The 26815-nt window shown below is 44.9% G+C and overlaps 1 protein-coding gene across 1 annotated transcript in view; it reads right to left on the bottom strand.

The window, feature by feature from the left end:
- Positions 1-26815, bottom strand: part of LOC128693666 (zwei Ig domain protein zig-8-like) — a 111833-nt gene that overhangs the window by 57556 nt on the left and 27462 nt on the right. The window contains exons 3-4 of the mRNA XM_070080572.1: positions 24087-24297; positions 1459-1586 (exon numbers count right to left, since the gene is read on the bottom strand). Coding sequence (XP_069936673.1) covers positions 1459-1586; positions 24087-24297 — 339 coding nt within the window. The remainder of the gene's footprint in view (positions 1-1458; positions 1587-24086; positions 24298-26815) is intronic.

Genomic DNA, 26815 nt, shown 5'->3' with positions numbered 1-26815 from the left:
TCATTTTACCACTGCATTGTCATTAGGCAGGTTGTTTATATACGCCCTTGTTGCATGAACCGCTGCTTCACTTCCTTGAGAGACCCCAAAACCAAGCTGGTTTGGTTGAAGCATCATGGCTGCCTGTGCACGAATACTTTGGACAGCAGCTTTGGATACGAGGCGGCAAAGAGTGTTGCCTACTGCAATAGGCCTAATTCCTCCATCCTTCTTTTTTAGTGCACAAAGTGTTGCACCAAAAAAAGAAAGGTCTAATTTCATCAGGAATCAGACCAGCCAAGGAATTGTTGACGAACCTTGTGATCTCTGAAAGCAGTGTCTCTGCAATCTACCCAATAACTGGATTAACCATTTCCTTTAAATGTTGTGGCATTATTCCAGTGTAATCCCCAGCAGAACCAGATAGGAATGACATTATTGCTTTGTAAATGTCTGAGTCTTCCACAATCAATGGTTCCACAGTGGGGACAGAGGTGTTGGAACTGTTGGTGCCACTGGTTTCCCTGACAGAGCGCTTTCCTTTAAGTGCTTCCGCCGTGTCAGCATCCCTGGGAGCAACTGTATCTTCACTGGTAATAATTCTGATTGCCCCCCACTGTGTTGCCCTCTTCAATTTTCTTGCTCACCTGGACTCTGACTTTTTCCCTGTCAGTGGAGTGACTGGGGGTTCTGCCTCTCCCTTTTTGTGTTGACGGGGAAGGCGAATGAGGTTCTAGGAAAGTCTCTTAAGGATTTAATTATCATTGAGGCAAGCCTCTTTCCCCTTCTTTCCGGCACAGCTAAGCAGACATTGCCAAAAGTAGCAAGTTGTGCCATGCCTTGATGGTTGGTGGAGCATTTAGGATAGTGGAGCCATCGTTTACTTTTTTTTTTAAGAGATCTGTAAGTTTCCCAGCTGCGTGTGGACGGGCTGCTTTGGGAATATGTGTGAGTGTCCTGGTACCTGTTGCTTTAATTGCTTCCAAGATATTGTCTGATGAGATGAGATCTGTTGGAGTGAGTTCAGGTGCCTGAGGTGGCTCTGGATCATCACTTTTCAAGGAGGACATCCTGAACCAGGGCAACTACCGTGTTTGCGGAGGAAACCATTAGAGTTGACACAACGAAGCTGTAAGCATGACCGACACTTGCCTCTCCTAGTATTGCCAGCCGTACCATTTCCCTGGCTGCTTGCTTTCTCCTGGTTTACATCCATCTGCTAGACTAGACTGTACGAGTGGATTATGACATGCTGGGTGGGTATGGTGCGTGTAAGGTAGTGAACCTGACCGTGGTGGAGTTCGAGGGGTTGGTTTATCACTGTTTATCTTTTAACTATATTTTTTAGTAGTTTTTTCAAAACGATCTTAATTATTGTTTCAGCAAAACAAGAAAGATTTTGTCCTTACTAAGTAAAAATTGACCACTACTCACCATGTGACTTTACAACAGACTTTATAAGTCTGTTCTGACTCTAACCTTATTGTTGTGTTTCCAGATGACGTAAGAAGGCGGCTTGGGTGTGTAGTCTACCACACAAGTTAAGTTGATGTTGCTGCCAGTGTTGATAAACACATCCCCACTACCGCATATGTAAGTCTTGGGTTCTGAAAATACACACCAGGTTAGTACTGAGCTATGTGACACTGACACGCACACACACACACACACACACACACACACACACACACACACACACACACACACACACACACACACACACACACACACACACACACACACACACACAAACACACACACACACACACACACACACACACACACACACACACACACACACACACACACACACACACACACACACACACACACACACACACACACACACACACACACACACACACACACACATACACTCAGGCCAGGAGCTAGGACTCGACCCCTGCAACCACAAATAGGTGAGTACAGAATAGGGAGGTACACCAACAAGTGCTAGATGAAATACACACAACTGAGGAGGAAGTGGAGAAGCTGCTGTATGAACTTGATACCTCAAAGGGGGTAGGACCAGACAGCATCTCTCCATGGGTTCTTACTGAGGGATCAGAGATGCTGTATGTGCCACTAACAAAAATCTTCAACACATTCATTGAAAATGGGCAACTACCTGAGGTATGGAAGATTGCAAATGTAGTCCCAATTTTTAAGAAAAGAGACAGACACGAGGCATAAAACTACAGACCTGCATCACTGACGTGTATAGTATGAAAAGTCATGCAAAAGATCATCAGGAGGAGAGTGTCAGAGAAAGACAGGCTTATAAATGACAACCAGCACGGTTTCAGGGATGGGAAATCCTGTGTCGCAAACCTGCTGGAGTTTTATGACAAGGTAGCAGAAGTAAAACACGAGAGAGAGGGGTGGATAGACTGCATTTTCTTGGACTGCAAGAGGGCCTTCGACACAGTTCCTCACAAGAGCTTAATGCAAAAGATAGGGGATCAGGCACACATAACAGGAAATACACTGCATTGGATCAAAGAATGTCTGAGAGGGAAGTAACAACGAGTCATGGTACGTGACGAGGCGACAGAGTGGGCGCCAGTGACGAGCAGGGTTCCACAGGGGTCAGTCCTAGGACCTGTACTGGTTTTGGTATATGTGAATAACATAACGGAAGGGATAGACTCAGAAGTGTCCCTGTTTACAAATGATGTGAAGTTAATGAAGATTTAAATCGGTCGAGGGTCAGGCAGGACTACAAAGAGACCTGGACAGGCTACAAGCCTGGTCCAGCATCTGGCTCCATGAATTTAACCCTGCCAAATGCAAAGTCATGAAGATCAGGGAAGGGCAAAGAAGACCGCAAACAGAGTATAGTCTAGGTGGCCAAAGACTGCAAATTTCACAGAAGGAAAAAGATCTTGGGGTGAGTATAATACCGAGGACATCACCTGAGGTGCACATCAATCAGATAACTGCTGCAGCATACGGGCGTCTGGAAAACCTAAGAATAGCATTCCGATACCTCACTAAGGAATCGTTCAAGACACTGTACACCAAATACGTCAGGCCCATATTGGAGTATGCAGCACCAGTTCGTAATCCACACCTGGTCTAGCACGTCAAGAAATTAAAGTGCAAAAGTGTGTAACAAGGCTAGTCCCAGAGCTAAGGGGATTGATCTATGAAGAAAGGTTAAGGGAAATCGGCCTGACGGCACTGGAGGACATGAGGGTCAGGGGAGACATGATAACGACATGTAAAATACTGCGAGGAATTGACAAAATGGACAAAGACAGGATGTTCCAGAGATGGGACATTGAAACAAGTGGGCGCAATTGGAAGTTGAAGACTGCTATGGGTCAAAGGCATAGAGTTGTCAGTCACAGAGTTGTCAGGAAGTGGATTAGCCTAGAAAGCGACGTAGTGGAGGAAGGAACCATACATAGCTTTAAGATGAGGTATGATAAAGCTCATGGAGCAGGGAGAGAGAGGACCTAGTAGCGTTCAGTGAAGAGGCGGGGCCAAGAGATCAGTCTCGACCTCTGCAACCACAATTAGGTGAGTACAATTAGGTGAGTACACACACACACACACACACACACACACACACACAAATCCATTAACCAGCCCCTGCACTAGATAAGCAAATACCACCCTCTAATCCGTCACTCATTACCACTCCCTCTAATCCATCACTCCCCACTTCTCCCTCTAATCCATCACTCCCTACTTCTACCTCTAATCCATCACTACGTACTTCTCCCTCTAATTCATCACTCCATACTTCTCCCTCTAATCCATCACTCCCTACTTCTCCCTCTAATCCATCACTCCCTACTTCTCCCTCTAATCCATCACTACCTACTTCTCCCTCTAAACCATCACTCCCTACTTCTCCCTCTAATCCATCACTACCTACTTCTCCCTCTAAACCATCACTCCCTACTTCTCCCTCTAATCCATCACTACCTACTTCTTCCTCTAATCCATCACTCCCTACTTCTCCCTCTAATCCATCACTACCTACTTCTTCCTCTAATCCATCACTCCCTACTTCTCCCTCTAATCCATCACTCCCTACTTCTCCCTCTAATCCATCACTACCTACTTCTCCCTCTAAACCATCACTCCCTACTTTTCCCTCTAATCCATCACTACCTACTTCTCCCTCTAAACCATCACTCCCTACTTCTCCCTCTAATCCATCACTCCCTACTTCTCCCTCTAATCCATCACTACCTACTTCTTCCTCTAATCCATCACTCCCTACTTCTCCCTCTAATCCATCACTCCCTACTCCCTCTAATCCATCACTACCTACTTCTCCCTCTAAACCATCACTCCCTACTTCTCCCTCTAATCCATCACTACCTACTTCTTCCTCTAATCCATCACTCCCTACTTCTCCCTCTAATCCATCACTCCCTACTTCTCCCTCTAATCCATCGCTCCCTACTTCTCCCTCTAATCCATCACTCCCTACTTTTCCCTCTAATCCTTCAGGACAGGAGGGATAGGGTGAACATAATGACATATTAAATATTGAGAGGAATTTACAAGTTGGATGGGGATAGGATGTTTCAGAGATGGGACACAGCAGCAAGGGGTCACAGTTGGAAGTTCAGGACTCAGATGAGTCACAAAGATGTTAGGAAATATTTCTTCAGCAATGGAGTTGTCAGGAAGTGGAATAGTCTGAAAAGTAAGGGCAGTTACCATACATAGCTTTAAGAAGAGGTTTGATGAAGCTCATGGAGTAGGGATAGAGTGAACCTAGTAGCTGTGACTCGGCCCCTGAAACCACAATTAGGTGAGTACAATTAGATAAAAACACGCACGCACAGAGACACTCTCACGAAGATCGGCAAAGGTCAAGTAAGTTTATTCAGGTATATACAAATACAGTTACATAGGTTCTCATGTAATCTATAAGAATAATTAGGGAGGTGTCGGTTGAATAAGATCTCCTGAAGCCTGATTGGTAACTATGAAGAATGTTGTTGTCATTAAGATACTTAACAACCTGACAGTACACCGCACTCTCTAGGATTTTGGATATCACACTGAGTATACTAACAGGCCTATAGCCGCTGACATCAGACCTACTATTTTTCTAGAACGTAGGAGTAACTCTGGCCTCCTTGAACCCCTCTAGTACAGTATTAGTGGTGATGGACAAATTTATTATGTAAGCACTGGGGACTGGCAACTCAGAGGCACCATCTTTGAGGAACTTAGACGGGATGTTATTTGGGCAGATGGTCTTAGTTGGGTTTAACCTGCTTAGTTCTTTTTGCACGAAGTCATGAGATACACTTACTAGTTGACAACTATTTGGGTTTACCCTCTTAATGGTATAGTATATTTTAAACTTATTATAGTCTGACTTAAAGGTATTTGATGCAGCTGGTAGTTTACTGACTAGTGGTATCCCAAAAGATTTTGGTATGAAATTTAAAAATTTTTGTCCTTTATTTGTTTGTGGCATACCTCATTGCCTTGTCTTTGCTCCCTTTGTAAACCCCCCGCATTCGTTCCTCACCCTTTTGGGAAATTTATTTAGCGTTGCAATATCCTGTCTTTTGACATAATTTTTAGCAGCTGGTCTCTAATTTATATTATCTAATATTTCAAAATATTCATCCAGGGGTTTTAGTTCTTTCGTTTAATCCAACCTCTTTCTGGTGCAATATTATCAAAGGGTGGTAGTGAACATTGTTTTTAATTTTTTCCCCGGCATGTTTACGTCCGGGAACTTGTTATCTCTGTCCCGTCACAATTTGTAGCCTATTTACCCGTGCTTTACTGTAGTTTCTAGTTTGGCCCTCATTTTTTTTGTCCTGTGTGGCATCCTTTTCCCTAGTTATTTTTCCCGGGGCAGTAAATGATGAAATGATCACTGACCTGTGGTAATGACGCCCTGACAATGTTCTCAGAGGGGGTTACACAAAAGTTTTCAATTAGGGGGGCTGAGAACCGTGTGATCCCGGGGTTGGGGTATTAATTGGTTTAGGTAACTATTTAAAAAACCCAGAATTTGCTTATACCTTTTTCATGGGCCCCTTATTTTGCTGCTGAAAACAGATATTGAAGTCCCCAGTATTACTGTGTTTTCAATTGGTATCAAGTGCACGGGCTCAAAAAACTTCTAAGAACCGGGGTCATGCATGGTAAGGGGGGTAATTAGGTCCTACTAAGATGGATTTTGTCTTGGAAGGGGTTCAAACCATGGAATCTCCAGTTTTTTCATTTAAATCAGGTCTTGAGTTGTAGGCTAAGTCATTTTTTTATGTAGGCACATACCCCCTACTTTTTCTATTCCCATCTAAGCTTTTTTTTTTTAACCTATTTTGACCCCGTCGTCAGCCAAGTATCATCCAACCAGGGTTCAAAGATGGATATAACTGCCGCTCTAGTTCTGTTGTGTCCTTCTCCGCTAATTTTGGAAAAAATGATCTTGCGTTGACATAAAAATGAAGGGCCCTTTTTTATAAAACAATATAATCATCAAAAAAAATGGCGAGGGGGGTTTTTCATTCAATTAGGTAAAACGTCAAAACTGCTAAGGGGAACTGTCCAAATTTAATTTTTTACAAAAAAAAATTAAAACTGGTATCATTCTATAATCAAAACATCCATTTTGCAAACCTACCTTTTAGGAAAAAGGGTCTTTGGGGTGAGTATAATATCGAGCACGTCTCCTGAAAGGGGCGTATCAACCAAATAACTGCTGCAGAATTGGGGCCTAAACCTAAAAAAAGCATTCCGACACTTATAAGGAACCCTTCAAAGTCCGTACACCTGACGTCAGGGCCCCTATTGGGTATGCAAAAAACCTGTTTTTGGGAACCCCCATCGATGAAGCATCAAGAAATTGGGGAAAATTAAAGGGTAGGAGGGACATAGTAGAGACATATTAAATACTGAGAGAAAAATGGGGAAGGGGGATAGGGGCAGGGTTTTGCAGAGATGGAACACAGCAACAAAAAGGGGTCACAATTAAATTGAACCTCAGATGGGGTCGCGGGATATTGGGGAAATATTTTTTCCCGAACAGAGTTGTCAGGAAGTGGAATAGTCTCTGAAATGATATACTGGGGTCAGGAGCCACACATAGCCTAAAAAAGAGGGTATGATAAAGCTCATGGAGTAGGGAGGGGGGAACCTAAGTAACAAGCAAAGGAAAAGGGGGGGGGCAGAAACTGCGACTCAACCCCTACAACCACAATTGGAACCCCAAACACACCACACACACACACACACACACACACACACACACACACAAGGGAAGATGGAAAGTGTTCACTTTAGTAGCTCAGACATTGAGCCCTCACAAAGAAAAGGCCCCCCGGGGCTAGTGACCACGTGTTAAGTGAATTAAAAAAAATGGGAAATAAAAGTGGGAGGGTAACAGGAGAAAGGAAAAGCTAAACATTTTGGGGGGCTAAAAGGAATGGGGCCTTTCCCCAGGGGGTTCCAGTGGGGAAAAGGGGTCGGGAGGAAAATCAATAAAAAAATGATGGACTTTGTAACAACAAAATCAAAGGGGGCAAGGGAAAAGGGTTTTTCCCCAAGGGTAACAGAAATATGGGAAAGGGCAAACAGTCTTTGGGTTCCCGAAGGTGGGGAGGGAAAAAATAAGTGCTCTGAGAATGGAAAAAATACAGAAGGCAAAGGACTCAGGGGAATAAAGAGATTTGTTGGGGCAGGCCGAAACGAGTATGCACAGATGAAGGGGGGCCCACCGACAATCGAAAAAATTTTAGCAAAAGGAAAACCAAATCTGACCCGAAACTGTTGTACAGCCCATCAGGGGAAAAGAAAAAGTAGGGCGAGGTAATCAGGCTGAGGAAGGAAAGAAGGAAGATCACAAGAAATGACTGAGAAATATATAAATTCTCAACATGAGATTCAAAAACGTGTTCACTGAGGAGACAGAAGGGGCTCCCGGGAAAGAAGAGGGGGTGGGGTGCACCCCTCAAGTTTGGGCACAATACAACAACCAAGGAAAAAGTGAAGAGGCTGCCCGTTGCAAAAGACGCCAATGTATATCACTAACAACAGTCTTAAAAACCCTTTTTCAAACGGGGGGGCTATAAATTTTGGAAGACAGCAAATGGGTCCCCGTTTTTTAAAAAAAAGACGGCACGAAGTATTGAACTACAGACCAGTGTCACTGACATGTATGGGATGCTAAGTCAACGGGAAAATTAATTGGGGGAAATGGTGGAACACTTGAAAAAAAATGATTTTAACGGCCCAAACAGCACGTTATTTAGGGGGCAGGAAATCCTTTTCACTAATCTCTGGAGTTCTATAACGGGTGACGGGAGTTTAAAAAAGACAGAAGGGTGGGTTTATTGCGTTTTTTTGGACTGTAAGAAAGGGGTTTAAAGTTCCCCAAAAAAGGGGGGGTGCAAAAACTAGAGGACCAGGCAGGGATAATGGGAAAACACTGCACTGGATCAGTGAGACCTATTTGGAAAACAACAGCAGTCATGGTACGTGATAGGGGCTCAGAGGGGCCTGTGACGAGCACAGCCCCACAAAGGTCAACCCCCAGGGCCCGTGCTGTTTTAGGTTTATGTGAATGATATGACGGAAGGGGTAGGGGCCGAATTTTTCCCTGTTTGCAGACGTGTAAAAACCAAGTGAAAATTTCAAAAGGAAAAAAGATCAGATGGGACTACAAAAAATTTTGCAGGCTGCAAGCCTGGTCCAACAACTGGCTCGTAAATTTAACTAAACAAAATGCAAAGTCAGGAAGACTGGGGAAGGTGAAAGAAACAAAAGAGTACAGGCTAGGGGGGGTCCCAAAAACTGCAAGCCTCACTCAAAAAAAAAAGGGTCTTTGGGGGAAATATAATACCGAGCACATCTCCCGAGGCACCTTAAAATAACTGCTGCAGTTTTAGGCGCCTGGGGAAACCTAAGATTAGGTTTCACCTGGGAAGGGACTTTAAAAGTCTGTATGTCATAATCTACTTAAAAACCTTAATTTTTAAAAGGGGGGGACTGGTAAGCTGGGGGGGCCCAGTCAGATGACCAAAACCCCAAAGGCGGGGCATCGTCTGACCCGCTTCAGGGAAAAACTTGTCCTGTTTCCCCGACAAACCTACCAACCTTAACTGAAGTATTTAGGCCCCATTTGGAGTAAGCAACATCCCGATGGAACCCACACCTGGTCAGGCACGTCAAGAAATTAAAAAAGTACTAAGGTTTTCAACAAAAATAGTCCAGGGGGCTAAGGGGGAAAGTCCTACGAAGAAAGGGTTAAGGGGAAAAAGACCTGATGACACTGGAGGGGGGGGGGGGGATAAGGGGGCATAATACCGACTAAAAAATCCTGAGAGAAATTGGGGGTTGATAAAGGGGCATGATGTCTCAGAGATGAGCCACAGCAACAAAGGGACACAACTGGGAAATTGAAAATCAGGTGAGTCACAGGAATTTGGCAGTTGTTCTTCAGCCACAGCGTTGTCAGGAAGTGGAACAATCTGGAGAGTGATGTAGTGGGGGCAGGATCCAACATAGCTTTAATAAGAGATACGACAATGCTCCCTAGAGCAGGGGGGAGGGTAGACCTAGAAGCGACCAGAGGGAAAATCTGGCCAGGAGCTGTGAATAGACTCCTTTCAATCACAAATAGGTAAGTACAAATAAGTAAATAAGTAATTAGTTAATTTAATACCTTCACTATCACAACGCCAAATTTTAAAAATCTTATATATAAAATATATATATATATATATATATATATATATATATATATATATATATATATATATATATATATATATATATTATATATATATATATATTATAAATAAGAAAGCTTTAAAGGCCTTATTACTGCCAGTAGCAGGTACGAGGCTACGCAGCGCTCCCGAATTTTTGTTGATGGATCAGCACTTCATAAAGGTGACCATGGAGAGAGATAGTTCATAAAGGTGACCATGGAGAGAGATAGTTCATAAAGGTGACCATGGAGAGAGATAGTTCATAAAGGTGACCATGGAGAGAGATAGTTCATAAAGGTGACCATGGAGAGAGATAGTTCATAAAGGTGACCATGGAGAGAGATAGTTCATAAAGGTGACCATGGAGAGAGATAGTTCATAAAGGTGACCATGGAGAGAGATAGTTCATAAAGGTGACCATGGAGAGAGATAGTTCATAAAGGTGACCATGGAGAGAGATAGTTCATAAAGGTGACCATGGAGAGAGATAGTTCATAAAGGTGACCATGGAGAGAGATAGTTCATAAAGGTGACCATGGAGAGAGATAGTTCATAAAGGTGACCATGGAGAGAGATAGTTCATAAAGGTGACCATGGAGAGAGATAGTTCATAAAGGTGACCATGGAGAGAGATAGTTCATAAAGGTGACCATGGAGAGAGATAGTTCATAAAGGTGACCATGGAGAGAGATAGTTCATAAAGGTGACCATGGAGAGAGATAGTTCATAAAGGTGACCATGGAGAGAGATAGTTCATAAAGGTGACCATGGAGAGAGATAGTTCATAAAGGTGACCATGGAGAGAGATAGTTCATAAAGGTGACCATGGAGAGAGATAGTTCATAAAGGTGACCATGGAGAGAGATAGTTCATAAAGGTGACCATGGAGAGAGATAGTTCATAAAGGTGACCATGGAGAGAGATAGTTCATAAAGGTGACCATGGAGAGAGATAGTTCATAAAGGTGACCATGGAGAGAGATAGTTCATAAAGGTGACCATGGAGAGAGATAGTTCATAAATCATCATATGGAACATTTCCTCCACTTACAATCTTTCTCATCATCATTGGAACATTTCCTCCTCTTGCAATCTTTCTCATCATCATATGGAACATTTCCACCTCTTGCAATCTTTCTCATCATCATATGGAACATTTCCACCTCTTGCAATCTTTCTCATCGTCATATGGAACATTTCCTCCACTTGCAATCTTTCTCATTATCATATGGAACATTTCCACCTCTTGCAATCTTTCTCATCATCATATGGAACATTTCCTCCACTTACAATCTTTCTCATCATCATATGGAACATTTCCACCTCTTGCAATCTTTCTCATTATCATATGGAACATTTCCACCTCTTGCAATCTTTCTCATCAACATATGGAACATTTCCTCCTCTTGCAATCTTTCTCATCATCATATGGAACATTTCCTCCACTTACAATCTTTCTCATCATCATATGGAACATTTCCTCCTCTTGCAATCTTTCTCATCAACATATGGAACATTTCCTCCTCTTGCAATCTTTCTCATCATCATATGGAACATTTCCTCCTCTTGCAATCTTTCTCATCAACATATGGAACATTTCATCCACTTACAATCTTTCTCATCATCATAAATACGATATCTAACATGAGACGATAATTAAGTTTAGTAATGTATAACAGGAGGAGTGTAGATAAACACTGGAGGGTTCACTGGAGGGTTCACTGGAGGGTTCACTGGAGGGTTCACTGGAGGGTTCACTGGAGGGTTCACTGGAAGTTTCACTGGATGGTTCACTGGAGGGTTCACTGGAGGGTTCACTGGTGGGTTCACTGGAGGGTTCACTGGAGGGTTTACTGGAGGGTTCACTGGAGGGTTCACTGGAAGGTTTACTGGATGGTTCACTGGAGGGTTCACTGGAAGATTCACTGGAGGGTTCACTGGAGGGTTCACTGGAGGGTTCACTGGGGTTCAATGGAGGGTTCACTGGAGGGTTCACTGGAGGGTTCACTGGAGGGTTCACTGGAGGTTTACTGGAGGGTTCACTGGAGGGTTCACGGGAAGGTTTACTGGATGGTTCACTGGAGGGTTCACTGGAAGGTTCACTGGAGGTTCACTGGAGGGTTCACTGGAGGGTTTGCTGGGGGTTCACTGGAGGGTTTACTGGAGGGTTCACTGGAGGGTTCACTGGAGGGTTCACTGGGGGTTCACTGGAGGGTTAACAGGAGGGTTCACTGGAGGGTTCACTGGAGGGTTCACTGGAGGGTTCACTTTAGGGTTCACTGGAGGGTTCACTGGAGGTTCACTGGAAGGTTTACTGGATGGTTCACTGGAGGGTTCACTGGAGGTTCACTGGAGGGTTCACTGGGGGGTTCACTGGAGGGTTCGCTGGGGGGTTCACTGGAGGGTTCACTGGAGGGTTCACTGGAGGGTTCACTGGAGGGTTCACTGGAGGGTTCATTGGTGGAGGGTTCACTGGAGGGTTCACTGGAGGGTTCACTGGAACATAAATTGTTACACAGGAAGGAAAAAGATACAAAGGATCATAGACAGTTACAAATGAACTGATGAAAAGAACGTGAGTTCAGAGAAAATCACAATAGAACAGAAACACTTCCAGTTGAACGTAGGTAAGTATATTAGAACAAAGATAAGTTCAATAGAACAGAGAGGTGAACAAACTCCCGAGTACCGTCATAGAAGCTAAGACGTTGTGTAGTATTAAAAGTAGGTTAGATAAATACATAAGTGGCTGTGGGTGGGTGTGACCTGACTAGGTGGGTCATTGGTCTAATCCTGGGGTGACATGGACCTGCTTCACATGGGTCAGTAGACCTGCTGCAGTGTTCCTTCTTTCTAATGCTTTTATATTCTTATATAAGAAAGAATGAGCACTTCAGCAGGCCTACTGGACTATGCTAGGTACGGCCAAGTCACACCCATCCACATCCACTCATGTACTATTTTTAAAGCTACATAAAGTTTTAGCTTCAGTGACGTTACTCGTTAGTTTGTTTCACTCATCCACAACTCTATTACCAAACCAATGGTTTCTATATCCTTTCTAAATATTTTTTCAACTTGAACCCATTACGTGAGGTATACCTTGATTACTTACATCCCGTTCATTTATTCCTGTTTTCCATTTACACGCTACAATCATATTTCCTCTAATTCTACGCCTCTCTAGAAAATGCAGATTCAGTGACCTAAGTTTACCCTCGTTGGAGAGATTTCTGATACATGATATCAACCTTGTCATCCTTCTCTGTACGATTTCAGGCGCAATTAAGTCCATTCTGTAATAGGGTGACCAGAATTGTGCAGTATATTCTAAATGTCTCCAAACCAACGATATATTGTGTTGAAGAATAACTTCAGAACTCCTGTTAATTATACTGTGGAACATTGAAGGAAACATTGGATCATAGAGTACAGAGTAACAGAAAAGGATATAGTGGACACAAGAGGGTAAATTGGTACATAGAAAGGTACAGCAGAATATAAAAAAGTGCAATGGAATATTGGAGGGTTCAATAGAATATTTGAGGGTGCAGTGGAATACTGAAGGTGCAGTGGAATACTGAAGGGTGCAGTGGAATACTGAAGGTGCATGGAATACTGAAGGGTGCAGTGGAATACTGAAGGGTGCAGTGGAATACTGAAGGGTGCAGTGGAATACTGAAGGGTGCAGTGGAATACTGAAGGTGCAGTGGAATATTGAAGGGTGCAGTGGAATACTGAAGGGTGCAGTGGAATATTGAAAGGCAGTATATAAGAGACATATATTATTTATTCCCTGAAACATAGAGGAGAAGATTAAAAACATAGTTCAAAAGAGAAACAGAATAAAACTCAGTGACGTTGCTGGAAGTTTAAACAGAGTAACACTATAATATTCACTCACATTTGACTACAACTTAAATCTTGGCTCGAAAAGAAAGTAGGAGAGAACTGGGTAACGAGTGACAGATACCGGCAGGGAGGGGGGGCTAGAACCCAAAGCGGGGAGTGGGGTTAAGAACCCGCAGGGGTACAGACAGCCTATGCTGTCTGCACAGACAGCCTATGCTGTCTGCCAGCTTAGTTCATATTTCGCGGCACTCAGGTGCTGCCCTTTCCAGGCCAGACCAGGTCAGTGGGACGCTGGTCCCACTCGCACTCGCTCACTCACTCAGCGGCCTAGACTCAGTCAACATGGTGACTCCTCTCTCCTCGCGGTTATGACCCTCCCGGGCCATGGGGACTTAACACACGGCATGGACACCCCAGATACTGCAGTTAAAAGAAGTGTCCTGGAACCACTTATCATTGAACCCAACTTTCAGCTTACCAAATAAGTCTGTTTCACATTGGTGGGAAGCGGTGGTCGCAGCAGTTGTGTTTGCCCGGAGAGAGAGGAAGGGATGAAGTTGTTCACTTCATCACCCTACACAACAAGCATCCGTCTCTCAACGAGTTATCCTGATGTCGTGTTTGTACGTTTCAGCATCCAGACAGAGGTACAAGCAGTATCTAGCCGAAATTTGCCGAATTTCTTCGAGAATTGTAAGTGGTGTCCCAGTGATCCCATGCTACAGCGTCCCACGCTGTTTCTCAAGTCACGTTTTCAGCGTCACTTGTATGTTCTGCTGTTGTTGTTCAGCTCAGCACACCTATTTCAGCAAGCCACAGTTTTGTGGTGATTTCTGCATCCAGTGTGCATGTCTCCACGTTTGTGGGAGAAGATGAGGAAGTGGCCGTTTCCTTGCCTCGCCCACGCTTGCCCTGCTGTACACTCTCACCTCACCCACCTACCACCATTATGTGTTCACTCCCTCTGCTGTGTTTCTGCTGTTTTCCATGTGAATTCATTGCCAGAGCTGTGTATCCGAGTGCCCGAGGCCACTTGAAGCCATGTGAATCACTAAGCCACATGGATCAGCAAGCCACGTGGATCAGCAAGCCACGTGGATCAGCAAGCCACTTGGATCAGCAAGCCACGTAGGTTACGATGCCATGTGGATCCCGACGCCACGTGGGGTGTGGATGATGTCATGTGGATCTACAAGCCACGTGGGTTACCAAGCCAGATGTCCCAGGTCACATGCTGTGGTCTGCTGCTGTCCGACTTCATGACGTCACGATGTCTGCCTGACGTCACCGCGAGATGTCTGCTGATGTCACAGTGCTGGTGACGTCACGCCTGACATCACATGATGTCACATCGAGTGTTTCAGTAAATATGTCAGTATTGTCAAGAAGAATGAAAGAAGATATAGGTCGTGTTAATTAATTCCTCTCAGTGTTCTCACATGTAAATATAAAAGAAACACTACCTGTTTATAAATTCAAGTCTCTTCTCAAAGATCACTTACTCACTCAAAACCAAATAAATACTGAATAACTGAACCTTATAAATTGTATATCCTATATGTTACTCACAATTATATCACACAAATGTTAAACCTAGGACCCACTCTAACTTTATTATTTTTTTAAATACACTACCTAACAGAATACTCCATTCGACTGAATGTACAGCAATGCAAGCAACCATATGACCTGTCTTTGTAATACTCATTTGTGCTTTATAGTTATCTGTTTACAATAATGTTTTATCACTGATTTCATCATTGCTTAGTTAATCTTAAGTTAATTTTAAGCCAGCCCGGAATGCTATGCACATAAGTGGCTTTGGCATGCTGCTCTTACCTGTATTTTTTGTACCTCTGTATGTATGCTTAAATTACTAAATAAATAAATAAATAAATAAATAAATGTTAGTGTATGGCTTAGTGACAATGTCGTGCACAGAAAAGCATCATTTGCTAGTTAAGCCATGTTGTACAGCATGTACTGCAGGTGTGTGCAAAGTTTTCCGTGTGTCCTGTGTGGTCTTGAGCTCTTTGTTGCCTGTCACCCGGTGTGACCAGCGCATTTGACAGCTGATATTAGTCAGCCCTGAGCATATGAGCCCTTTGTACAGAAAGCTCTTATGCTCGTCGCTCATAGATGTTCTGCAGAATCGTACCTGCTACGATTCCAATCGAGATATGTTTCACTTCACCTCCAGACCTTCAGAGTGCAGTTATATGTAGAGAAACAAGTCTGGGGATGCTTAGACTAACTCTACTATAGCTCCAACTGTCGAGTGAATGACACTCGTCAAGCCGCAGTTTAAGCTCTGTCAGCAGGCACTGTGTCAGCCTCGTGTCACAAGCTTCAGTGAGCTCCTGCGCAAAGATGATGTCACTTTGACTGCTAGCTCGCTCACTGCAGTCTGGTATATGATGTTATGACTCCCAGATGTTTCGCCCAGTCGTCTCTGCCACGACTCGCTCCACGACTCACTCCACGCTCATGGGCAGTGACAGCCCAGCGACAGTACCAGTCGAGAAGTGTCCTCCTGAGTCGCTTGCCAGAAGTCCTGCCCAGTTGCTAAGTTTTGACGACGTGTCACTCGAGGGCACCAGCATGTCGTGCTCCAAGTTGTGTGAAACCTCCAGTGACTCCTACGATGACTACTTCACCGTTCCAGAGGAGACCGTACCCTGTTACGTCACAGCTCAGCTGCAGCGATGTCTCCTGTGTTGCAGTATCTGTCCAGATGCAGGAAGGCGTGCAGTGATGCCCATCGATGCTCACTGCCTATGACCTACCTGTAGGAAGTTTTTTTTCCTTGTCCATATGTATATACCTGTTTTTATTTTGTGTTCTGTGCCCTGTTCCTACGAGAGAGAGACCGAGTTTTTTTCCCATAAAGTATTGTCGCATTGGGACGACGCAAGGTAGGTGGCCAAGGAAATGTAGACAGCCTGTACTGTCTGCACAGACAGCCTATGCTGTCTGCCAGCTTAGTTCATATTTCGCGGCACTCAGGTGCTGCCCTCTCCAGGAGAAAGGGGCAAGGAACCCAGCATGGAGTGGGGCTAAGAACACACAAGGAGTGGGGTTATGAACCCAGCATAGCGTGGGGATAGGAACCCAGCAGCGAGTGGGGATAGGAACCCAGCAGCGAGTGGGGATAGGCACCCAGCAGCGAGTGGGGATAGGAATCCAGCAGGGAGTGGAGCTAGGAACCCAGCAAAGAGTAGGGCTAATAACCAAGCAGAGAATGGGGCTGGGAACCCAGAAAAGAGAGGGGATAGGAACCTAGCAGGGAGTACTGCTAGGAACCCTGTAGTGAGTGGGGCTAGGAACCCAGCAGAGAGTGGGGCTAGGAACCCAGCAGGAAGTGTGGCTAGTAACCCATCAAACAGTGGGGCTAGAAACCCAGCAGGAAGTGTGGCTAGTAACCCATCAAACAGTGGGGCTAGGAACACACCAGAGCTAGGAACCCAGCAAGGAGTGGGTCTAGGAACCCAGCAAAGATTGGGGCTAGGAACTCAGCAAAAAAGTGGGCCTAGTAACCAAGCAGATAGTGGGGCTAGACACCCAGCAGATATTGAGGCTACAAACCCAGCAGACAGTGGAGTTAGGAACGCAGTGGAGATTGGGGTTAGGAACCCAGCAGAGAGTGGGGTTAGGAACGCAGTAGAGAGTGGGGTTAGGAACCCAGGAGAGAGTGGGGTTAGGAACGCAGTAGAGAGTGGGGTTAGGAACCCAGCAGAAAGTGGAGTTAGGAACCAGTAGGGAATGGAGTTAGGAACCAGTAGGGAGTGGAGTTAGGAACCAGTAGGGAGTGGAGTTAGGAACCAGTAGGGAGTGGAGTTAGAAACCAGTAGGGAGTGGAGCTAGGAACCAGTAGGGAGTGGAGTTAGGAGCCAGTAGAGAGTGGAGTTAGGATCCAGTAGGGAGTGGAGTTAGGAACCAGTTGGGAGTGGAGTTAGGAACCAGTAGGGAATAGGGTTAGGATCCAGTAGGGAGTGGAGTTAGGAACCAGTAGGGAGTGGAGTTAGGAGCCAGTAGAGAGTGGAGTTAGGATCCAGTAGGGAGTGGAGTTAGGAACCAGTTGGGAGTGGAGTTAGGAACCAGTAGGGAATAGGGTTAGGATCCAGTAGGGAGTGGAGTTAGGAACCAGTAGGGAGTGGAGTTAGGAACCAGTAGGGAGTGGAGTTAGGAACCAGTAGGGAGTGGAGATAGGAACCAGTAGGAAGTGGGATTAGGAACCAGTACGGAATGGAGTTGGGAACTAATAGGGAGTGGGGTTAGGAACCAGTAGGGAGTTGGGTTAGGAACAAGTAGGGAGTGGTGTTAGGAACCAGTAGGGAGTGGGGTTAGGAACCAGTAGGGAGTGGGGTTATTGACCGTGGGGATTGGGGTTAGGAACCTGTACGGAGTTAGAAATCAGTAGGGAGTGGGGTTAGAAACCATTAGGGATTGGGGGTCAGGAACCATTAGGGAGTGGAGTTAGAAACCAGTAGGGAACGGAGTTATAAGCTAGCAGGGATTGGGGATTAGGAACCAGTAGGGAGTGAGGTTAGGAACCGTAAGGATTGAGTTTAGGAACCAGTAGGGAGTGGTGTTTGGAACCACTAAGGGGTGGGGTTAGGAACCAGTAGGAAATGGGGTTAGGAACCAGTAGGGAGTGGTGTTTGGAACCACTAAGGGGTGGGGTTAGGAACCAGTAGGAAATGGGGTTAGGAACCAGTAGGGAGTGGAGTTAGGAGCCATTAGGGCGTGAGGGGAAGAGAATAATAATAGTATTAATAATAATAATAATAATAATAATAATAATAATAATAAAAATAATAATAATAATAATAATAATAATAATGCATTATTGTTATTATTATTATTATCTTTATAATGATTATTATTATTATTATTATTATTATTATTATTATTATTATTATTATTATTATTATTATTATTGTTATTATTATCATTATTATTATTATTATTATTATTATTATTATTATTATTATTATTATTATTATTATTATTATTATTATTATTATTATTATTATTATTATTCTCTTCCCCTCACTTCCCCACTTCATCAGTGCCACACAATAACATTTCCAACTCCATTTGCATATCGGAGTTTCTTGAAGACACATTACAATTACTGTGTTGCCTTGCCTGCTGACCTTCCTCGCTTGCTGACCTGCCTTGCTTGCTGATCTGCCTCGCCTGCTGACTTGCCTCGCTTGCTGACCTGTCTCGCCAACTGACTAGTGTTGCTGCCTCGTCTTAGACTAGTACTGCTGCCATGCCTGCTGGCCATTACTTTTACCTTACCTGCTGAACAGAGCTGCTGCCTTGCCTGCTAACAAGTTTTTATGCTTGACCAGCGCTACTGACTCGCCTGCTGTCTCGTAGTACTGCCCCGCCTTTTGCATTCAGTTTCCTGTCCTCTCTCATAATCTGATATCCTGATGGGAAGATTACATCTGTTATCACACCTGATACCTAGGGATGCCTATACTATCCAGTCTTTTCATTCTTCAGTCTTGTTTGTTATCACATATTCATTTGCATACCAAACTCTAAGTATCTCTTGTTTTGTTATATTTTGGTTTTTGGGTTCCTGGTTTCCTTGTCCGTGAAAATGTGGTAGTGAGTGAGGATATAGGAATAGATGGGAGTTGGGGATATGGGTGAGGATTGGTTGTGGGAACAGTATTTCCAGTGGAAGGGGAGTGGCCATGGATTGAGGTGATGGAGGATTAGGAACGTTGGAGGTAAAGAAATGACGGGTGGTTGTGAGAAAGGTTCCGGCACTGGATGGGGTTAGGAATGTTGATGTGGTCAAGAGAGGATGTGGAGAAGCGTAGAGTTTGATCTGGGTATTATAGTGGGAAGGTGACCGGGGGCTTGAGCAAGGACTGTGTAGAGCTGGGCACAGTGTACCCCACGAGGTTGAGCTTCCACAAGGGGAGAGTGAGCTTGGCATACTACTAGAATCTGGTCTTCCACAGCCTCTCCTTGCATTCTCTGGTTCTCCTTCCTGTCTTTGTCATTTTTTCATTCTCTGCCGCATGTGTCCCGTTTCCTTTTTAGCTCTGTCCAGATCATGGTTCACCAGGTGATATATATTAATACAACTGTTCTTATTTTGTCCCGTGAACACCTTCCAATCCTCTAAAAATGTGTCACCTGGTGCATCTCGGTCTTACAACTTGACTCTTGAATGATAATGTAAATTTCCCATTTATCCGCCATCCCTGTCTCATATTTATCATCATTCTAGCCTCCTGGAGACCGTCGATAATCACCGACCTCCCACTGTCTTCCTAGAGTTTTCTTTTTCTCCTGAGTTTGGTATCTGCTTTTATCACTTTCTATGCTGCTCCCAGTACCATCTTCACCTCACAGTTGCCTGAGAGCATGTCTCCTAAGGTCCATTTTTCCTCCCTTTGCACCTCCTCCTGTCTCCCCCACCTCCTGTATTCGTTTCATTTATCTTTGCTCCTTACCTCTGTTTTTCAGGAAAAACCTCCTAGTGTACCTTGTCTTCCTCCGGCTCTTCTTTATTTTTCTTCGTCTCTTTCAAAAATTCACTGAGATTTTTTCATCATTCTTCCGTCATCAAGAGCTTAAATCCAGGTAACATCAGTTTCTTCTCTGTCCACATATGTTGACAATTATTGCACAGTTTTCACTCCCTTTTTAATTACCATGTGGTTTCCCATTTCTTCACTCTGAGTTTACCCAGTCAGGAACAATATATTTCATTGCCTGTAGCTTGTGATGGGAAACAAGATGATTTAGTTCCTGTCTTAATCTATGATGTTGGACCAGTCAGTTCTGTTTGGTTAGTTTGTGGAAAAATGTCTTGGAACTGAGTGGATGTACTTATATGTAGTTTGAAGAGGTCAAATCTCAGTTCCTGCAGCAGTTTCCTTGCTGGTCTCTACTACGTTCGCTCTTTTCTGGCTGCAAGACGCATAGTTTACTTCATGAAGCTACGTACAGATCCTACCTCTACTACTCCCTTGTTCTGGTCGTTTCGCTTCCTGACTATACTAAGGCTGAAGAAATACTTCCCAACATCCCTGTTTCTCGTATGTATTTTTTATTTCGAACATTTCACTTGTGTTCCTGTGTATGTCTATCTCATCAATTCTTCTTAAAAAAACAATTGTACAGCATTATCATTTCAAGCTTTGTCCTTGTAGTAACATAAGGTTTAGCGCACTTATTCTTTCTTCATAGCTTATAACCCTTACGTACTGCACTAATTTATTACTAAGATAGATTTGTAACACTTTATCTTTACTGACAAAACATTTTCCCTGCACAACCGGCTTCGTTAGTCGGAAACAGGTGAGAAAGCACTGAAAGAGGTAGAAAGAGGTAGTCCATCACTCTTCGTGAGAAGTGTAGTATCTGATGCCTAGAGCAGAGTCATGCAGCCAGACCTTATACACTAGAGTACAGGTGAGACTGCAACAGCTGTAGATTAGCTCACAAGCGAGTGCCTCCCACCAGTGAAAGCATGTCATGCTAAATGTTTATCCAAGTAGTTGCAGAAGATTTTTCCATGCATCAGTTTCACATTACTGGCGGTTTTGGATACTATCAGTAACATGATACTTGTTTGAACGGTTGAACAATTCCTTCAAGATCAGCACGAGCACCTCCAGGGAAGGTTGCAGCCTTGGTAGTGGTTGGTAACTTTAAGGTCTTTAAGTTCAGCGAGTTCGATTAAGTCCACAACATTACTATAGCTTCTGCATTTAAAGGTCATGCTAGTTAACATTTCTTGAAATATCATGCCAGACATTATTTCAGCATAATATTGCAGATCTTTGTTGTCAAACAGGAGAAAGAGAAATCTCAAAGTACAGTCATGGTACTCAGAAGTGCTCAAAGTATCCACATGGGCTGAAATAAGATATAGCATTCTTTCTGTAATTTTAAGCTGTGTCTTGACACACCGTCCAGTAACAGAGACACATTGATAACTTTGGTAATGGTCCGGAAAAAACAAATTCTTCAAAGCTTATGAAGCCATCAATAGATCGTAACTGTGAGACCTGCTTTTCTTGATTTGTGTTCAGTGCTCATATAGACAGCATGTACACTATGCCGCTCCCGTCCAACAGGAGACTAGGCAGAGCATCCATGCGGGTAATACTACACCTCAGGACGACGATACGGGGCTGTCACAAGAGCAAGCGCCATCATTCTGCGCTGAAACCTAGAACCAACTCTAAACACAGCATCAGATATGTGTGTGGAACGGTCATATCTACAAATCAGACTGCACCTAAACAGCCTTCAAGAGTCGCCTATGATAGCTCTCTCAGCAGTAATGATTCATGGGTCTTAACTACTGGGAACGCTTGGAAGCATTAGACTTGCACTCACTGGAGAGCAGGCGAGAGAGATACATCATAATCTACACCTGGAAAATCCTAAAGTGACTGGTCCCTAATCTGAAAAAGACTCTGCAGGCGATGCAACATACCCCTAATGAAAAGTAGGGGCGCCATTAGTAAACTATGAGAAAAACAATAAGTGTCCGGGGCCCAAGACTGTTCAACAGCCTCCCACCTGCCATAAAGGGAATTATCAATATACCCCAGGTTGTTATACCTGGAGTATACCTGGAGAGGGTTTCAGGGTTCAACGTCCCCGCGGCCCTGTCCATGACCAGGCCTCCCGGTGGATCAGGGCCAGATCAACCAGGCTGTTTCTGTTGGCCGCACGTAACCCGACGTACGAACCACAGCCCGGCTGGTCAGGTACTGACTTTAGGTGTCTGTCCCGCGTCTTCTTGAAGACAGCCAGAGGTACTATTGGTAATCCCTTTATGTACACTGGGAGGCAGTTGAACAGTCTTAGGCCACTGACATTTACTGTGTTGTCTCTTATCGTGCTAGTGGCGCCCCTGCTTTTCAATGGGGGGATGTTGCATCGTCTTCAAGGAGCTGAATAGTTACCTAAAGTCAGTACTGGACCACCCGGGCTGTGGTTCGTACGTTGAACTACGTGCGGCCACTAGTAACAGCCTCATTGGTCAGGCCCTGATTCACCGTGAGGCCTGATCATGAACAGGGCCGCGGGGGCGTTGATCCCTAAAATACCCTCCAGATAGATTCCAGGTAATAATGAAAAAGGTAATTACCACGGGTAGGTTTTCAGTACTCATATATTGCCACTTCCAATATTTACATTTTCTGAGTGCGAAACAGACAGCAATGTAAGTAAATACCATACAAATAAGTACGAGAGAAGGAGGAAAAAGTGAGGTCGCTCACTGCAGGTGGCTTGTAAGCGAATACTAAAAGATCTGTGTATGTAACAGCAGTAGCAAGTGAGAGACTGACTCTTGACTAACATATAGGTATTATGTCAGTTCATTTGGAGTCAGTTCTTAACCCTAATTAGCTGACTATTAAAACTATCAGCTGACTTAGCTGATTAGAGGAAGTGCAGGAAGTGTTGTTTGTTGCATGTCAAGTGACATGTAAGGTCCTTGATGCAGTCCATGTAGTGCCTCATGGGAGGTGTACTTAGCTACGACTGTGAGCCAGATGTAGTGCCTCATGCGAGGTGTACTTACCTGCGACTGTGAGCCAGATGTAGTGCCTCATGGGAGGTGTACTTAGCTACGACTGTGAGCCAGATGTAGTGCCTCATGGGAGGTGTACTTACCTGCGACTGTGAGCCAGATGTAGTGCCTCATGGGAGGTGTACTTACCTACGACTGTGAGCCAGATGTAGTGCCTCATGCGAGGTGTACTTACCTACGACTGTGAGCCAGATGTAGTGCCTCATGGGAGGTGTACTTACCTGCGACTGTGAGCCAGATGTAGTGCCTCATGGGAGGTGTACTTAGCTACGACTGTGAGCCAGATGTAGTGCCTCATGCGAGGTGTACTTACCTACGACTGTGAGCCAGATGTAGTGCCTCATGGGAGGTGTACTTACCTGCGACTGTGAGCCAGATGTAGTGCCTCATGGGAGGTGTACTTACCTACGACTGTGAGCCAGATGTAGTGCCTCATGGGAGGTGTACTTACCTGCGACTGTGAGCCAGATGTAGTGCCTCATGGGAGGTGTACTTACCTGCGACTGTGAGCCAGATGTAGTGCCTCATGGGAGGTGTACTTACCTACGACTGTGAGCCAGATGTAGTGCCTCATGGGAGGTGTACTCACCTACGACTGTGAGCCAGATGTAGTGCCTCATGGGAGGTGTACTTAGCTACGACTGTGAGCAAGATGTAGTGCCTCATGGGAGGTGTACTTACCTGCGACTGTGAGCCAGATGTAGTGCCTCATGGGAGGTGTACTTACCTACGACTGTGAGCCAGATGTAGTGCCTCATGGGAGGTGTACTTAGCTACGACTGTGAGCCAGATGTAGTGCCTCATGGGAGGTGTACTTACCTGCGACTGTGAGCCAGATGTAGTGCCTCATGGGAGGTGTACTTACCTACGACTGTGAGCCAGATGTAGTGCCTCATGGGAGGTGTACTCACCTACGACTGTGAGCCAGATGTAGTGCCTCATGGGAGGTGTACTCACCTACGACTGTGAGCCAGATGAAGTGTCTCATGGGAGGTGTGGTGGACACCTGGCACTCATACATGCCAGAGTCACGCACTTGAGCGAACTTGACAGTGAGCGACCAGTCCTCGGAGCCAGCTGTGTGTACAGCCCTGAACCTTTGGTCACTTGTGTAGGTGTAGGGCCCCACTGTCAGCAGGTGTGTGTCCCTATGTCGCAGCCAGGACACCTGTGAACACACGCTGGTCAGTAAAGCAATGTGTGATACACTGGTAACACCCACAACACCTGCAGTCACATATATTAGTGAAGCAGTTCATTAAACACTGCTGAGAATCACCATATGAATGAAGAAATACTTTTAAAAGTAACTGATGATACATTGGTCTCAGCCAAGACACATATTAGGACATATTAATGATAGGATTGACGATACACTGTGTGGTAACTAGGATACACTGTGTGCTAAGTAGGATACACTGTGTGGTCACCAAGATACACTGTGTGGTAAGCAAGCTACACTGTGTGGTAACTAGGATACACTGTGTGGTCACCAGGATACACTGTGTGGTCACCAGGATACACTGTGTGGTAACTAGGATACACCGTGTGGTCACCAGGATACACTGTGTGGTAAATAGGATACACAGTGTGGTCACCACGCTGCACTGTGTGGTAACTAGGGTACACTGTGTGGAAACCAGGATACATTGTGTGGTAACAGGATACATTGAGTGGTATCTAGGATACTCTGTGTGGTAATCAAGATGCACTTTGTGGTAACCAAGCTACACTGTGTGGTAAGTAGGATACACTGTGTGGTAACCAGGATACACTGTGTGGTAACCAAGCTACATTGTGTGGTTATTAGGATACACTGTGCGGTGACAAGGATACACTGTGTGGTAACTAGGAAGCACTGTGTTGTTACTAAGATACACTGTGTGGTAATTAGGATACACTGTGTGGTAACCAGAATACATGTGTGGTTACTAGGCTACACTGTGTGGTAACTAGGATACACTGCGTGGTAACTGGGCTACACTGCGTGGTTACTAGGCTACACTGCGTGGTTACTAGGGCACCTGCGTGTAACGAGGCTACACTGCGTGGTAACTAGGATACACTGCGTGGTAACTAGGATACACTGCGTGGTAACTAGGCTACACTGCGTGGTAACTAGGCTACACTGCGTGGTAACGAGGCTACACTGCGTGGTAACTAGGCTACACGCGTGGTAACGAGGCTACACTGCGTGGTTGCTACTGAACTCTACGTATTTAGCTAGGCTACCCTGCGTGGTAACTAGGCTACACTGCGTGGAACAGGCTACACTGCGTGGTATAGGCTACACTGCGTGGTACAGGCTACACTGCGTGGTCAACTAGCTACACTGCGTGGTACCAGGCCTACACTGCGTGGTACGAGGCACACTGCGTGGTAACTAGGCTACCTGCGTGGTAAGAGGCTACACTGCGTGGTTGTGCTACGAACTCTACGTGTTTACTAGGCACACTGCGTGGTAATAGGCTACACTGCGTGGTAACGAGGCTACACCTGCGTGGTAACTAGGCACACTGCGTGGTAACTAGGCTACACTGCGTGGTAAGAGGCTACACTGCGTGGTAACTAGCTACACTGCGTGGTAACGAGGCTACACTGCGTGGTAACTAGGCTACACTGCGTGGTGACTAGCTACACTGCGTGGTAACAGGCTACACTGCGTGGTAACGAGGCTACACTGCGTGGTAACTCAGGCTACACTGCGTGGTAACAGGCTACACTGCGTGGTACCAGGCTACACTGCTGTGGTAACGAGGCTACCTGCGTGGTAACTCAGGCTACACCTGCGTGTAACGAGGCTACACGCGTGGTAACAGGCTACACTGCGTGGTAATAGGCATCACCGCGTGGTATCAGGCTACACTGCGTGGTAACGAGGCTACACTGCGTGGTAACCAGGCTACACTGCGTGGTAATCAGGCTACACTGCGTGGTACTAGGCTACACTGCGTGGTAACAGGCTACACTGCGTGGTAACTAGGCTACACTGCGTGGTAAGAGGCTACACTGCGTGGTAACTAGGCTACACTGCGTGGTAACAGCTACACTGCGTGGTAATAGGCTACACTGCGGTGACGAGGCTACACTGCGTGGTAACTAGGCTACACTGCGTGTTAACTAGGGCTACACTGCGTGGTTACTAGGCTACACTGCTTGGTAACGAGGCTACTGCGTGGCTACTAGAACTCTACGTGTTTACTAGGATACACTGCGTGGTAACTGGGCTACACTGCGTGGTTACTAGGCTACACTGCGTGGTTACTAGTGTTAACAAAGTGCATATATTATTATAACAGTGTTGTAAGTGAACTGAATGTGAGAATAAATTTATACTGTTATGGTGACAGGTAGTTAAGAATGTTGATAGATTATTTTGTTCTATGGTAGTTATTCTCTCGTACTGTAGTTACACGTTGTTGTGTTTATGGCTTTGACGGATATAAGAATACAAGTACCATTAGGTAAGGTTTGGTAACGTAAGATTCGTCAGCAAACACGGCAAGTGTTTTCATTCGCTGGAGCTTTTGGTCATCTGACCAAGGCCTTCCACTGGCTTACCGTTTTACCCCTTTAAAAATTATGGTAATGACTATAAACATTTTAAATGAGTTCGGCTGTGGATAACGGTTGGTCAATTCCCCTTGATGAAGACCCCGCAATGTTGTCGGGAAAACCTTCATTGT

This window comes from Cherax quadricarinatus, unplaced genomic scaffold, assembly GCF_038502225.1.
Source record: "Cherax quadricarinatus isolate ZL_2023a unplaced genomic scaffold, ASM3850222v1 Contig614, whole genome shotgun sequence".
Classification (NCBI taxonomy): domain Eukaryota; kingdom Metazoa; phylum Arthropoda; class Malacostraca; order Decapoda; family Parastacidae; genus Cherax; species Cherax quadricarinatus.
Note: the sequence above shows the minus strand (reverse complement) of the source record. Positions and strands in the feature narration are given on the sequence as shown.